The sequence below is a fragment of the Theropithecus gelada genome, chromosome 15 (genome assembly GCF_003255815.1).
Source record: "Theropithecus gelada isolate Dixy chromosome 15, Tgel_1.0, whole genome shotgun sequence".
Lineage (NCBI taxonomy): Eukaryota > Metazoa > Chordata > Mammalia > Primates > Cercopithecidae > Theropithecus > Theropithecus gelada.
Genome location: NC_037683.1, coordinates 24,362,133 through 24,376,822, shown reverse-complemented (window position 1 = coordinate 24,376,822; position 14,690 = coordinate 24,362,133). Strand labels below are relative to the sequence as shown.

The following is a 14,690-nucleotide window of genomic DNA, read 5'->3' as shown; positions in this document are numbered from 1 at the left end:
AGGAAAGATCCCAACACAAGGCGGTGGAGCAAAGATCCTGTACTATCTGCTTCCATGTAAATAAAGTGTCTTGTTGGAAACTCAGATAGAAATTGACTCAACTTATCGTTTTTTTGTTTTTTGTTTGTTTGTTTGTATTTTGTTTTTTGAAGTAGGAAAAGAAAGTCCCAGAAAGGGAAAAGAACTTGCTATGACTCAGTGTGAAAGCCCAGGCCCCTCAACTATAGGTCAGGGCTCTTTAGTGTTTTCTTGTATCCATGTGGCCTGTAGAGATGTTAGAAAGATGGAAAAGTGATGGGAGGAAGGGTGATGGGAGTTTGAGGCAGAGTTGGAGAAACAAATGATAAACAAAATGAGAGTAGCTGCTTTTTCTTCCCACCAGATTTGTTTTGTGGCCATATTCCCTTCCTCCAGGATCATTTCCAGACCTGCAGTGGGCCTATCCCACTCATTCCCACTGCAACCTGGCTCCCTTGGAAATGCCTAAGGCCCTCCATCCCTTAGGCTGCCATGACACTTTAAACAGGCCTTTCATTTGTGTTTGGGAAGGGAGAGAAGAAACTGGAGGCTTGGAAGAAGCTACCTACAGTCTTTCAGCTCTAACCTTTCTTTGCAAGGATCACTAAAAGGAAAAGAGAGTGGAAGTGAGAAGACAGTGCCCATGCCTGTCCATCTGTTCTAACTTATCCTGGCTTCCCGACTGCCCTGGGGCTAAGCTTCTCACCACATGTTGTGCAGTTCTGCCTGACTTCTCTTCAGCATTGTCCATGGGGTTTTCTCCCAGTCTCAGCTCCATCCACACTGGTTTTCATTCTCTTCCTGAAATGGGTCACATTTGTTCATTCTTCAGGTCTTTGCAGAAGTTGGGCATTCTACCAGCGATGTTCTCATTCTCCTCTTCCTTTCTGAAACCCCAGACTTTCACATTCATTTTATGCACTTGGCCCCCAAAAGCTCACTTTACATGTCACTTCCTCAGGAAAGCCTTCTCTGCACAAGGCCCCTTGATACACGCTTGCAACCCACCAGCCTAGTACTCTGTACAGTCTTGACTCCACTTATTCATGTGATTGTTTCATTAATAATGTCTTCTCCATAAGTCTGTAAACTCCATAAAGATAAAGACCATATCCAGTTGTCATACTGTTCACTCTTCAGGGTATAACGCAGTCTTAGCATACAGTGGGGGCACAAAGATACTTAATGAATGAATGACCAGCAATTCCAGCTCCACAGGTCTCCTGCAAGGAGAACAGTGACATCTAGTGACCACTTTCATACTCTTGGGATTCTCTGATCACACACCACTAATTGGCCTCAGAAAGACCTCACTGGATTTCCAATAAATTGAATATTTCAATGATGCTGAGAGAACCTGGCATGGAATCCAGACATAGGGGAATCTGGCTCCTGCACAAACAGGAAAGGCACCACCAGCCTATCTATTGTTATGCATGTGCCAAGAACACATTGCAAAAGTCCCGTGGCTTGGCTTGTAGTGTGTCACATTGCAGATGAGGACAGTGTGGCCCAGAAAGGCCGTCACTGGGGCGAGTTCACAGAGCAGTAAACAGGGATATTCATAGGCTCATTCATCAAGTCCCAGAAGGCCAGTCACACACAGCTACATCCTCACTGATACAACACTAGTCGAGCCACTAGGTATTTTTATTTATTTGTGTTTTGGAGACTGTGTCTCATTTGGTTGCCCGGGTTGAAGTGCAGTGGCACAATCATAGCTCACTGAAGTTTTGACTCCCTCCTTGAGTGCTTGATGCGCTCAAGCGATCCTCCCACCTCAGTCTCCAGAGTGGCTGGGATGACAGGTGTGCACAACCACACCAGGCTCCTTTTTTTTTTTTTTTTTGAGACAGAGTCTCAGTCTGTCACCCAGGCTGGAGTGCAATGGTGCAATCTGGGCTCACTGGAACCTCCGCCTCCTGGATTCAAGCGATTCTCCTGCCTCAGTCTCCTGAGTAGCTGGGATTATAGGTGCATGCCACTACACCCAACTAATTTTTGTATTTTTAGTAGAGACGGAGTTTCACCATGTTGACCAGGCTGGTCCTGAACTCCTGACCTCATGATCAGCCTGTCTTGGACTCCCAAAGTGCTAAGATCACAGGCGTGAGCCACCGCACCCAGCCTGCTAATTTTCTATTCTGATTTTTTTTTTTTTTAAATAAATGGGGGTCTCCCTATATTGTCCAGACTGGTCTTGAACCCACCAGACTCAAGCTATCCTCTTACCTCAGGCTCCCAAAGTGCTAGAATTACAGGCATGAACCACTACCCCTGGCCCTGTTCTTGTTATTTACTGGAATCGGCAACAGCCTCTTCATGGATCTCCTTGATTCTACTCTTACATTCTCACAGTCTATTCTGACCCTGCCATTGGAGGTGTGGAGACATACACATATGTATTTTATTGTTGGTGTTTGGGGACCTCTGATGCACAGAATTAAATTATTTGCAATGTTCAGTTTAGGACTGAAGCTCATTGTTGAGCCATGCATGGGTAGGCTTTATTTATTTGTTCAGTTACCTAGTTTTAATAAACTTTTTAAACTTTAATGAACTCCCACAAATCTACCACCACCAACACCAGCTAGGGGCTGGACGCAGTGGCTCACACCTGTAATTCCAGCACTTTGGGAGTCTGAGGCAGGTGGATTGCTTCAGGTCAGAAGTTCGAGATCAGCTTGGACAACATGGTGAAACCTTGTCTCTACTAAAAATACAAAAATTAGTCAGGCGTGGTGGTGGGCGCTTGTAATTCCAGCTACTCAGGAGGCTGAGACAGGAGAATTGTTCAAACCCAGGAGGCAGAGGTTGCAGTGAGCCAAGATCGCGCCACTACACTCCAGCCTGGGCAATAGGGCGAGACTCAGTCTCAAACAAGCAAACAAAGAAACACCAGCTAGGAACTTGACTACTTACATGTAACATATGCTTCCTCATGCTATTACTTTACTTTTCCTGACTCAAGATAACCATCATCCTGACTCTTACGTTCATCACTTCCTTGCTTCTCTTTTTAAATCATATTTATTGCATCTGTATTTATTCCTAAAAGATAGTATATTTGAGGTGTAGGTGTGCTTTAACTTAAAGAAGGGAGGAAAGGGTGTTGTGCCATATAAAATGTTTGGGGCCAGGCATGGTGGCTCACGCCTGTAATCCCAGCACTTTGGGAGGCCGAGGTGGGTGGATTACCTGAGGTTAGGAGTTCAAGATCAGCCTGACCAACATGGTGAAACTCCATCTCTACTAAAAGCACAAAAAATTAGCTCGGCATGGTGGCGGGTACCTGTAATCCCAGCTACTTGGGAGGCTGAGGCAGGAGAATCACTTGAACCCAGGAGGCAACAGTGAGCCGAGATTGCGCCATTGCACTCCAGCCTGGGCAACAAGAGCAAAACTCTGTCTCCAAAAAAAAAAAAAAAAACCAACAACAAAAAAAAATTGGGGACTTACTTTCTTCAGTTAATAATATGTTCATTCATTTCATATTGACAGGTATCACTACTGCTCACTTATTTTGGTTTTTTAGTATATTCTATCGAATATATATCCTACGCTTTATTTCACTGCTGTCCCATGGATGGGAATTTGGGTTTTTTACAGAGGCCTCCTTCTGCCACACAATCTAATCCCAACAGCCTCCTGCCAATAATCATGCATCATCATCACCTCACGGCCCGCAGGATAGGGTCGAAATTCCACAATCTGGCTTATGATATTGTGGAAATGCTCAGGACTCATTTTGTTTCTCCCTCTGTCCTTGGTCTTAGTCATGGGACATTTCTTTTGGTCTTTGTACAAACAATGTTCTTTTCTTCTTTAGGTCCTCTACCTGACACTTTCCCTACCTCCTTACTCCCACACCTTGTCTTTCCTCTATGAAGCTCTGTATGAACACTTAACACCCTCCAGCACTTAGCCAAGAAGGATGCTGTGGGAGGGGCACAGGATTCATAGAGTTCCACTCAACTTAGTCAGTGGTCTACCACTGGAGGCCCAGGGCTATCTAGGAGCTGTTGTAGAGGGAGGAGTGGGGATCAAATGGGAGATACTTTATCTACCTTCCTCTGCCTCATTGAACTAGTGGCATCACTATTCCTGATTTTATGGATTGAGTTTCAAGAAAGATTGCATTTGGAAAAAGTGTTCCATAAAGATAAGTTTGCAAACCAGTGAACCAATAATTCATAAGTCCCCTCAAGCCCTGCCATTCTATAATTAAAAGTGAGAGAACCAAAGAGAAAAGAGGAGCAATAATTTCAAGGCTAAGTATATAAACTCTGGAGCAGACCAACTTTGAGTAAATCACTTAATATCTTTGAGGTTTCCTCAGCTGTAAAATGGGTATGATATTAAAATGAACCAAATGAAATTGCCATTTTATAAGTAAAAAATGGCCAAATGTCAGCAATTTCATATGAATCGAACCAATATATGTAAGTAAATCACAGATCTGGAGGGCAGAGTAAATGAGATAATGCGAGTATTGTACTGAGGTAGACACTGCTAGATTTTCACCAAACCCATATCTTTTCCGAGGCACACAGGTAAAATCCATTTCCCTGTCTTCATTTCAGACAGGTATGGACGATGGCTGAGTTCTAATCAATAGAATGGACGAGAGGTAAAATGACACTTGCCACTTTCAGGCTTGGCCTATTTAAACCTATGATGTGCAACCCTCCCTGTTCTTTCTCCTTCCACAGCAATTATGGAAGCATCAGGTCAATGCAGCACACAAGGAACAGGCTGAGCCCATGCATGACCTTTTTTTTTTTTTTTTTTTTTGGAGACCAAGTCTCACTCTGTTACCCAGGTTGGAGTGCAATGGCGCGATCTCGGCTCACTGCAACCTCTGCCTCCCAGGTTTAAGCAATTCTCCTGCCTCAGTCTCCCAATGTAGCTGGGATTACAGATGCCTGCAACCACACCTGGTGAATTTTTGTGTTTTTAGTAGAGATGGGGTTTCACCATGTTGGCCAGGCTGCACTCAAACTCCTGACCTCAGGTGATCCACCCACATTGGCCTCCCAAAGTGTTGGGATTACAGGCATGAACCACCGCGCCCAGCCTGCACTACTTCTCATAAAGTCACCCATCAATCAAAAACATTTATTTGGGATGCTGCACAAACAAACAAACAAACAAACAAAAACCTTGATTATATTAAGCCACTGAGATTTAAGGGTTTATTGTTTATAACAACTAGTATTGTCAAACTATGTAAGTACTTAGAACATGGTAAGGAATCAATAAATGTCAGTGATCACCATGATGATGATATGATGATGATCATGATGACAATCCCCCTGGACAAAGGGTCCACAAGGGCAGGAGGTAGGAGGGCTGGTCAAGTCTGACTGAGTGGCTGGGCCAGGGAAGCTTACCTCCTTTGTGCCGTTGTCTTGGATGAGGGTATAAAGTGGCACCACACGGTTGATTTCCAGCAGCACTGGTGTGGGGCTCAGCTGCTCCTTGCCTGGCCGGCGGCAAAGGTGACAGGTAGATGGACAGCGCCCCTTCTCTTCACAGCGAATCTCCACACCTGAAATGAGCTGGTCATCTGACAGCATCTGGGCTGTCAGCAAACCTGAGAGGTAGGTGATGAAGGGCATGGACTTGAGCTCCTTCTTGCTGCCCAGCTCTGTGGTCTCTGGAGAGGCACAAAACAGGAAAAGGGAAAGGTAAACTCAGGATTACTCAAAAGGCCAGACTCTTGAACTCACAAAATACAGATGCTAAGAAGCTGGTATCCATTGAAGAGGTAAAAAGATGATAGAGTGATTTATTCATGATGCCTTGGAAAGACTGCCAGAATGAGGGTTCAAAGGCCAAAATGGTGTATTGTCCTACCACTTACATTAAATATCCACTCACTTTATCTGGCACTCATTTTTCCCATATGTAAAGTTGGGACCAGGCACAGCAATCCCAGCACTTTGGGAGGCCGAGGCAGGTGGACCACCTGAGGTCAAGAGTTTAAGACCAACCTGGCCAACATTGCTAAACCCCATATCTACTAAAAATACAAGCTGAGTATGGGGGTATGTACCTATAATCTCAACTACTCGGGAAGCTGAGGCAGGAGAATCACTTGAACCCAGGAAGCAGAGGTTGCAGTGAGCTGAGATTGTGCCACTGCACACCAACCTGGGCAAGAGAGTGAGACTCCATCTCAAAATAAATAAATAAATGAAAAATAAATGAATAAATAAAGTTGGTAGGTTGGGCTACATTGTTACTCAGTAATTGTGCAAGATATAAATATTCAAAGATATTTTTTAGACAACCAAAAATTCCTTTCTGTCGTCTGTCAACCTACAAAAAGTATATCCTTCCTTTAAAATTTATATCTAGTCCTATATTTTCCATGCAGCCCAATATTACAAGGAAAACACAAGCTTTGGATCAAGCCAACTTCATCTGAAATCTCATTTCTGCTTGAAAATACCTCCGCAACTTTAGGAAAATGTCAATATCCTGGTGACTCCAATGATAAATTTTGAGAAATGGAGTTAATAATACCAATGAAATCAGTTATGAATAGCAAATGAGAAAGAAGGAGGTAGGACTGCCTGGAAAAGACATTATTTCTCCTTTTTTTGTGTGTGTGTGCTTACCTGTTCCCTTGTTCACACTTTTCCTGCCTCTTTCTTCATGTGCACACTGAGATCTAATGCTTGCTTCATTCTGTACCATCTCTCTTGATCTGTAAACCAGTATTTCCCACCTCTGTGCCTTTGCTCACTCTGTGCTGCTTTTCCCTTCGGCCTTTCCACATCTCTTCTATCTATCTATGCTCCATCCAATGTTACTGTCTTTAGGGAATCATTCTTCATTGCCCCAGCCCTTCTTTTCTGAATAAGTGTTTCTACTTATGAGATCTTATTTAAGTTCATTTTCCCTTCCCATTTTCTGCTGACCTCTAAAACAATATTATCAACTCTTGGAGACCAGGGGCCATGGCTTCCATTCCTACCCACTTCCAGTGCCAAACATGGTGCGAGGGATGTATTTGATACTCAGTCAGACAGAGAGATTATAGAATTCTGAATGGCTACAGCTATATTCATGATCTAGTCTAGAGTCTCCAAAACTCTTCTGAGGAATCCTAGGGATCCTAGGAAGCACCACAGCAATTGATTGTATAGAAAAAGAGGGAAATTGAGCAGGCAGGGCTCTAAACTCTCATTTCTGTTTCAAACAGAGCAGTTTCACTTATATTTCTTTTATAGACTGGCCTTCTATACAAGATTTCATTAAAAAAAAAAGGGTTCTATGGCTATATCAAAAACCTTGAAGAAGCAAAGTGATTTGTACATCTGAGAGGGTTCCTTTTACATCACAGACTATGTGAATGGTATCCTCACAGATGTGCAGTGCGTCATCTGAGTGGTAAAACATGGTAATTTTATACTAAGAGACGGAGCTTAATCCATCTGGCAGATTCAACGAAGCCTGGTAATGTCAAGGCAAGCTTCTGCCTCAGTGGAAATAGGGGCCCTGAGCCCTGATGTCAGGGAGAAAAAGGAGAGTTGTCTCTTGCTCTTGTTCTCGGCCTGTAGTGACACGCAGCTGATCTGGAAATGGACTTGCCAATTAGAAATACAAATAAACGCAGCCTTCATTCATTACTCTCTGGGCCCTCAGGCCTGGAATCTGGCCTCCACCTTTTCTGTCTGGCTGTCAGCAAATGCTTATGAGTATCAGATCAAAGGCTCTGGGGGAGGAAGACAAGGAAAATTCCAGTTAACCAATCCTTCACAGGGATTAAAGAAGGGTAGTTACTAAGACAAACAAAACAAGGGTGTAAGGAAGGCATCCCAGCAGCTAGAGACAGGATAGTCTTATATCCAGACCTTTCAAAAGAAGATGATGATGACTTTTCATAGACCAGAGGGACAGTTTTGAGGAAAGATGACTTCAAACTTGGGAGAGAATAGCCATTCGGGGAGAAGGTCAAGAGAGAGTCAGAGCAATGAGGACACTAGGGACTCATTAGCCCACACTCTGGCCTAGGTCAACAAACTATGGCCCATGGGCCAAATCCAGTCCCCTTCCAGCTTGTGTAAATAAAGTTTTATTGGAACACAGCCACCCCCATTCATTTATTTATTGTGAAAAGCCACAACGACAGAATTGAGTAGTTACAACAAAGACTCTATAATCACAAAGCCTAAAAATATTAACTAACTTACCCTTTTCAGAAAAAGTTTGGCAACCCCTGCTCTTGACCTAGTTTATATATGGGGAAACTGAGTTTCAGAGAAATGATCCAACCACACAGGAATATGGAAGTATGATGGATTAGGTAATGTAAAAATTGTGGAATCAAATGCATCATCAATATACTTAGATCATGCATCTCCAGGGAGAAAAAATAGACTGGGGCATCTTTTCTTCATATAATGGATTTCAAAAACTATTGAAAGAACACATTTTTATGCTGATCTAGTACAAATCTTCACATTTTACAAAAGAGAAAAGTGTGTCCCAAAGAAGGAAAATGACTTTCCAAGGTCACACAGTGAGTCAGTGATCCTTTCAGCACACAATCCCAGTTTTCTAATAACCAATTCATCATTTAAATGACTATCTCATGTTATCTCATATTTTAAAACACAGATGGCATGATCCCCATAGCACCTTGCTATGTGCACATAATTTCATTGAGAAGAAATATAACTTGGTGCTAAGAGTAAAAATCCCCTTGATCAAACAAACATTCACAGTCATTGGGTTAAAGATATAACTATCCATTTAACAACACAGTAATCTATAGATCTTTGCTAGTCTGCTTCTGTTCAATAAATCTTCAGTTTTTTAAATCTATCATCCCTATTGGTGCAGTAAAAGCCCACAACCTTGGCTGAAAATTGTACCACAGTAGCAGTATAGAATTTACAGCTGAATTTAAGGGTTAATTTTGCCAAAGGAGGGCTATAATCTGGTCCAACCCCATTGAAACCTATGACTAAAATAAGGAGAGGGACTTATTTCTAAGTCTCATGCACTTGTATTAACAGTGACCCTTTTCTTAGAGACTGCGTCACGCCTAAGTTATGATCTAGATGAGAGTTAAGATGGAACACCATTAGCCATTCCATTAATTATTCCTCTGTAGACATTACAATTGCAAAAGCTAATTGCTTCTGTTTCAACCTTAACCTGTGGTTAAAGTCATCTATTCGAAAGGCAAATGTTATATTCTTCTCCTGCTTAAAACTCTTCCATTGCACTTCACTGCTCTTAGGTTAAAGACCAAAACCCTTAAGACAGCACATAGAAAATGTGGGATCTAGACAACATGCTGCCTCTCCAGTTGGATCTCTTATTCTGTTCCTCCTAGTTCAGCTACAATGGCTAAATTCCTTGCATATACCTTCTGCCCCTCTCAATCCTGTCACAGGCTCTTCTCTCTGCACAGAATTATTTCCCCCACCCCATCTCCAGCCCTGCATTTTCCAAGCTAACTTCCACTCATCCCTCAGGTCTTAGTTCAACCACCTATTCCTCAGAAAAGCCTTCCCTGAATTCCTCATGCCACTAATGTATACTAAGATACACACACACACACACACACACACACACAGGGTCTCTCTCTGTCACCTGGGTTGAAGTCAGTGGCACAATCTCAGCTAACTGCAATCTCTGCCTCCTGGGCTTAAGTAATCCCCCCACCTCAGCCTCCCAAGTAGCTGGGACCACAGACACATGCCACCACACCTGGCTAATGTTTTCTTGTTTTTTGGTTTTGTTGTTGTTGTTGTTGTTGTTGTTGTTTTGCATTTTTTGGTAGAGACAGCGTTTCACCATGTTGCCCAGGCTGGTCTTGAACTCCTGAGCTCAAGTAATCTGCCCACCTCAGCCTCCCAAAGTGCTAGGATTATAGACATGAGCCACCGCACCTGACCTATTAAGATTTCATATTACAGACCCTCAAAGCATCCTGTTCTCTGTATCACCTATTAACGTCTCGAGATTGTAAACTACATGAAGGAAAAGACAGCATCAGTTTTGCTGATCCCATATCCATCTTACACAGTACCTGGAACACAGCAGGCTTTCAAAAATATTTTAAATATTTGTTAAATATATAGTAAACATATATATCCTGTGCTGCCTTATCCAAGCATCGATGAACCTAAGAGCCAGAATTGGTAAATTACAAGGACGATAACTAATAAATGATCAACACACAACCTCTTCCCAAAGTAAAATTAGTGCTCTAATCAAAAGGTCAACAGATGAATAGCTGAGCACTTTTCCAGTTACTCTGACCCTCTCTAGGTTTTTATGTAGGCCCTTGCCATTAAGTGAATGGGAGAGTTAGGTTAAAATACGGTGTCTTTAACAGGCCAAGGAAAGAGAACATTTTGAAGAGACTTATCCTCTGTTCACATTTCCCATCCCTCTGAACAATGCTTCCAAAATAGGATCATGTCTGGTTTCAAGCCCAATTCAGTTCCAATGACACTACAACCCATTCATTTGAGAACCTGCCAACTGAACTCTCTTTTTTCTCCTCCCAAATTCCTGCTGGGTATTATTTTGTTGCCACCAAAAAAAAAAAAAAAAAAAAAAAAAAAGCAAAGCCTCAGTTGAAGTGACAACTCCTTGTTGGGAGGGCAGCCAGGGCTTTTCGGCAGGAGGTGATGGCACCGCTTGCCCTCATCCAGAAAACAAAACAAAGCATCAGACTAAGGACTTCTGGGAGAGCCAAAGCTGCACGGATGTTTGTTCAATATTCGGCAACAGTGCAGGGCTCTGCCTCCCTAGTCAGACAGGCTTGCTTTGGCACTAGGTTTGCACTTGAAGCATTTAAAAGCTCCACAGGGATCAGAGGGGCTCAAATTAGAAACATTAAGGGAGAGGGGAAAAGGGTGAGACTTTCATATCATAAAGAATGGCCTTTATTACAGCAAGGGCCTCCCAGGAATTACTGAAATTGGATCATTTCTTAGGCGGAGTTACTGTCTCCTGTTGGAGGAAAGCAATTGCTCTGAGGCCTGACTCAAGGACCCACACAAATATCTTTAAGAAGGGGAAAATAGCCAGCTGAAATGCCATTAGCAAGGCCTGCACTTCTGTGTTGTGCAATATGAACTTCCTCAGCCCAACAATCAAAGTCCAGCATCATTAGTGTGCCCTTTATAAATAATAGTATCAACCTCAAAGAGTTATTGTGAGGATTAAGTAAGGGGCCTGGAACAAGTTAAGCACTCAATAAATATTATTTGTTATTGTTGTTGTTGCTGCAGTTGTTATAATTACATTGCTGTTGTTGTTACACGACATTAAAATCGAAATTTCTGTTGAGACACCAAGGCCTAATAGAAGTAAAATTCCAAAGTCATGCCCCTAGATGCAGAATTTACAAAGGAGATGAAATCTAACCAATTTCATAACTCTAGAAAACTCAGCCAGAACAAAGACATAAAAAGAGGTTAGACCAGGCACAGGGGCTCACACATGTAATCCCAATACTCTGGGAGGCCGAGGCAGGTGAATTACTTGAGCTCAGGAGTTTGAAATCAGCCTGGCCAACATGGCAAAACCCCACCCCGACGAAAAACACAAAAATTAGTTGGGTGTTGGCACACGCCTGTAATCTCAGTTATTTGGGGCCGAGGCACAAGAATCACTTGAACCCGGGAGGTAGAGGTTGCAGTGAGCCGAGATTCTGCCACTGTATTCCAGCCTGGGTGACAGAGTAAGACCCTGTCTCAAAAAAAAAAAAAAAAAAAAAAAGGAATAAAAAAGAAAAAAGAGAGGTCAGAAAGCACCAAGAAAAGATTTTTCTTTTTTTTTTTTTTTTTTTTTGAGATGGATAGAGTCTTGCTCTGTCACCCAGGTTGGAGTGCAGTGGCGCAATCTCGGCTCACTGCAACCTCCACCTCTCGGGTTCAAGCAATTCTGCCTCAGCCTCCTGAGTAGCTGGGACTACACGTACATGACACCATGCCTGGCTAATTTTTGTATTTGCAAGAAGAGATTTAAGGAAGTTTTTTTTGTTTTTGTTTTTGTTTTGCAAAGAACTATTACCATGTTTGGAGTCTTCAGCACCCTAGGCAGCTCAAGTGTTAAATGCTATCTTCTAACTCTAAGTTTTGTGAGAGGAACCCTCAGAAGTGACACTTGGAGAACTTGGATATATTTTCAGCAACTGTCAAGAAAATGGACTAGGTTCCATCTTCATCTGAAAAAGCTGTAGTGGCCTATACCAACAGAACAGAAGGAGCTGCATGGGGATTAGCCCAAACCCCCAGAGGTTGCCCAGTGAAAAATGCTGGTTTCCTCTGAACTGTGTACGGGTCACACAGAAGAAAGAACTGGCCTGGAACTGTTTTAAGCTCTACCCAAGAGGAATCTAACAGAGTGATGGGTCCCCCACAGTGAATCTCCATGGGGTAGGAAGCCAGAGAAACAGTAGGTAGGAAGGGATCACTGAAGCCAGCCAAAGAGAAATGGCACTGTTCAGGTCTTGTGAGAAGTCCCAAGCAATGGGGACCGATGAAAAGCCCCTGAACAAGCCCCCAAGGGAAAGGGCCAGCTTTTTAAAGATGCCAGGATCAGAGACTGCAAAGCCAGGTAAAATAATTCTAGAGCAAGTATGACCTTCCTAATCCTGACCACTGCTCTTTTTTTTTTTTTTTTTTTTTTTTTTTGCTTATACTGGGAAGGAAAGGGAAGAAGAGGTGCAAAGTAAAGAAAGAGTATGAAGGCCAACCATATCCCACCTCTTAATGCTCCTATTGGGAAAGATAGGGAGATTTTATTTGTCAAAGGTTTGATTAAACTATTGGACTGGAAATCCTAATTCCTGATTTGAACGTATGTCAGCAATGTAAAATATCGATAGTGCTGCTGCCTATTCCATAAGTGATAATAGATTAGATGTGGTCTGCTAAGATTTTCATCTAGAGGTAGAGGGAAATTAACCCAGTAAACATATCACAAAGAGTGGCAGAATCAACTCATATGTATATACTTTTGAGCACACATGTTTTCACAGACTATATTTTAACTATTCTCAACTTGCACTATGAACTGAACCGTTTATATCCTCATTATAGTACACGTCACATTTCTATTGATTTAATATAATAATTAAATGAATATATTTCTCTCCAAATATACCATAAGCTTCATGAGAACAATGACCATGGCCATTGTTAATGAACATTTGCATTCCCAGCACAGAGTTCACTGTTGGACATCATGTAGACAGTCTGCAGGTAAATATCTGAACAAATGAATAGATGAATGCATAAATCTGACTCCTGCTCCACTAGTGCAACACTTATCAGACTTCAGGCCAACTATCCCAATTTATCACCACAGCTCCAAAGACAGTTGGTCTTCGTTTTATTTTATTAATGTACACTTGATAGATCAGAGAGGTAAAGTAACGTGACCAAAGTCACACAGCTAGTAACTAGTCTAGCTATTTCTACCCAGTTTTTCTGCTCTTTCCACTGCCCATATTTCCTCTCTGAAAAACTTTCAGCACCAGTTTTCACTCCTACAGGATGAGTCATATCCGTTCCAAATATTTGTGTCTTCCCGTTACCTCCTACCCCCAGGCAATGACCCCAACCTCCCTCACCCATTTCCATGGGCTAATAGGGTCTCCTGGGTGGAAAGCATTCTGAAGGTCACCTGGTCAGAAATCCCATCTAATTTTTCATTTACCACCAAATAATCCTCCAATTTATTCCTGGACATTTCTAAAGATGTGGAAATTAGTACCTTTCCAGGCCTCAAGTTCCACTGTGGAAAGACTATTAAACTTAGACTAACTTCTCATCTGGGAACCACACTTCTCATCCTAAGCATCAGACCAATGCCCAGAGTTAGGCACTTTACACTATTAGATGCCTTATCTACAGTACTCATGCCTGGTCTCTAGTTGGGGTGTAGGGTCATACTAAAATTAAACAACTAACTAGGTAGATGAAATTCCTATCCCAGGAACCGTGGGGCACTCTTGGGTAGCTTCTGAGAAGGTATATGTGTATGAGTATGTGTATGTTGTGGTTTATGTGTTGTGTTCATATTGCAAGCGCGCGCACACACACACACACACACACACACACACTTACACACATTTGGGGAATGGAAAGAAGCAACAGTGGAGATTCCAAAAATAAGAAGACAGAATTATAAAACTGCCAAACCCTAGGACAACTCATTTCCTAATCTAAGTGAATTTGGAAGCTCTTCCCCTAAATGTATAAGTAATAAGCACAATTACAGAGGGGCAGCTATAGCACAGTGTTTTGCTTGAGTTTAAATTCCATCTTTTTCATTTTCTAGCTGGGTGACCTTGGAACAAGACCTTAACCTCTCTAAGTCTCCATTTCTTCATCTGTAAAATGCTAATGATTTTAGTACCTAAATATTGCATTAGAAGATAAATGAGAAACTAAACTTAGTGAAAAATATCCAATGCTAGGGTGTCAAGAGCATCATCAGAGGTCATTTGTTCCAGCCCTTGGCATTCATCCTAGCATTATTCAACTCTTGTACATGTCTGAATCTGTAAATCTTCCCTTGAAACCTGCCTGATGGTTTAACTGTCAAAAATTTCCCCTTAAATTACCTGTCTTCTACCTACAAGAAGACAGTAGACCAGGGTAGAATTGAATGCATAAGTCCAAAAC

General features: G+C 42.2%; 2 protein-coding genes across 6 annotated transcripts in view; one reads left to right on the top strand and one right to left on the bottom strand.

The window, feature by feature from the left end:
* ASTN2 (astrotactin 2) overlaps positions 1 to 14,690 on the bottom strand; it is a 981,001-nt gene that overhangs the window by 211,825 nt on the left and 754,486 nt on the right. For all 5 annotated transcript variants that reach the window (XM_025359305.1, XM_025359304.1, XM_025359306.1 and 2 more), the window contains one exon: positions 5,412 to 5,677. In XM_025359305.1, the coding sequence (XP_025215090.1) occupies positions 5,412 to 5,677 (266 nt within the window). The remainder of the gene's footprint in view (positions 1 to 5,411; positions 5,678 to 14,690) is intronic.
* TRIM32 (tripartite motif containing 32) overlaps positions 1 to 14,690 on the top strand; it is a 99,718-nt gene that overhangs the window by 48,081 nt on the left and 36,947 nt on the right. The window lies entirely within an intron of this gene.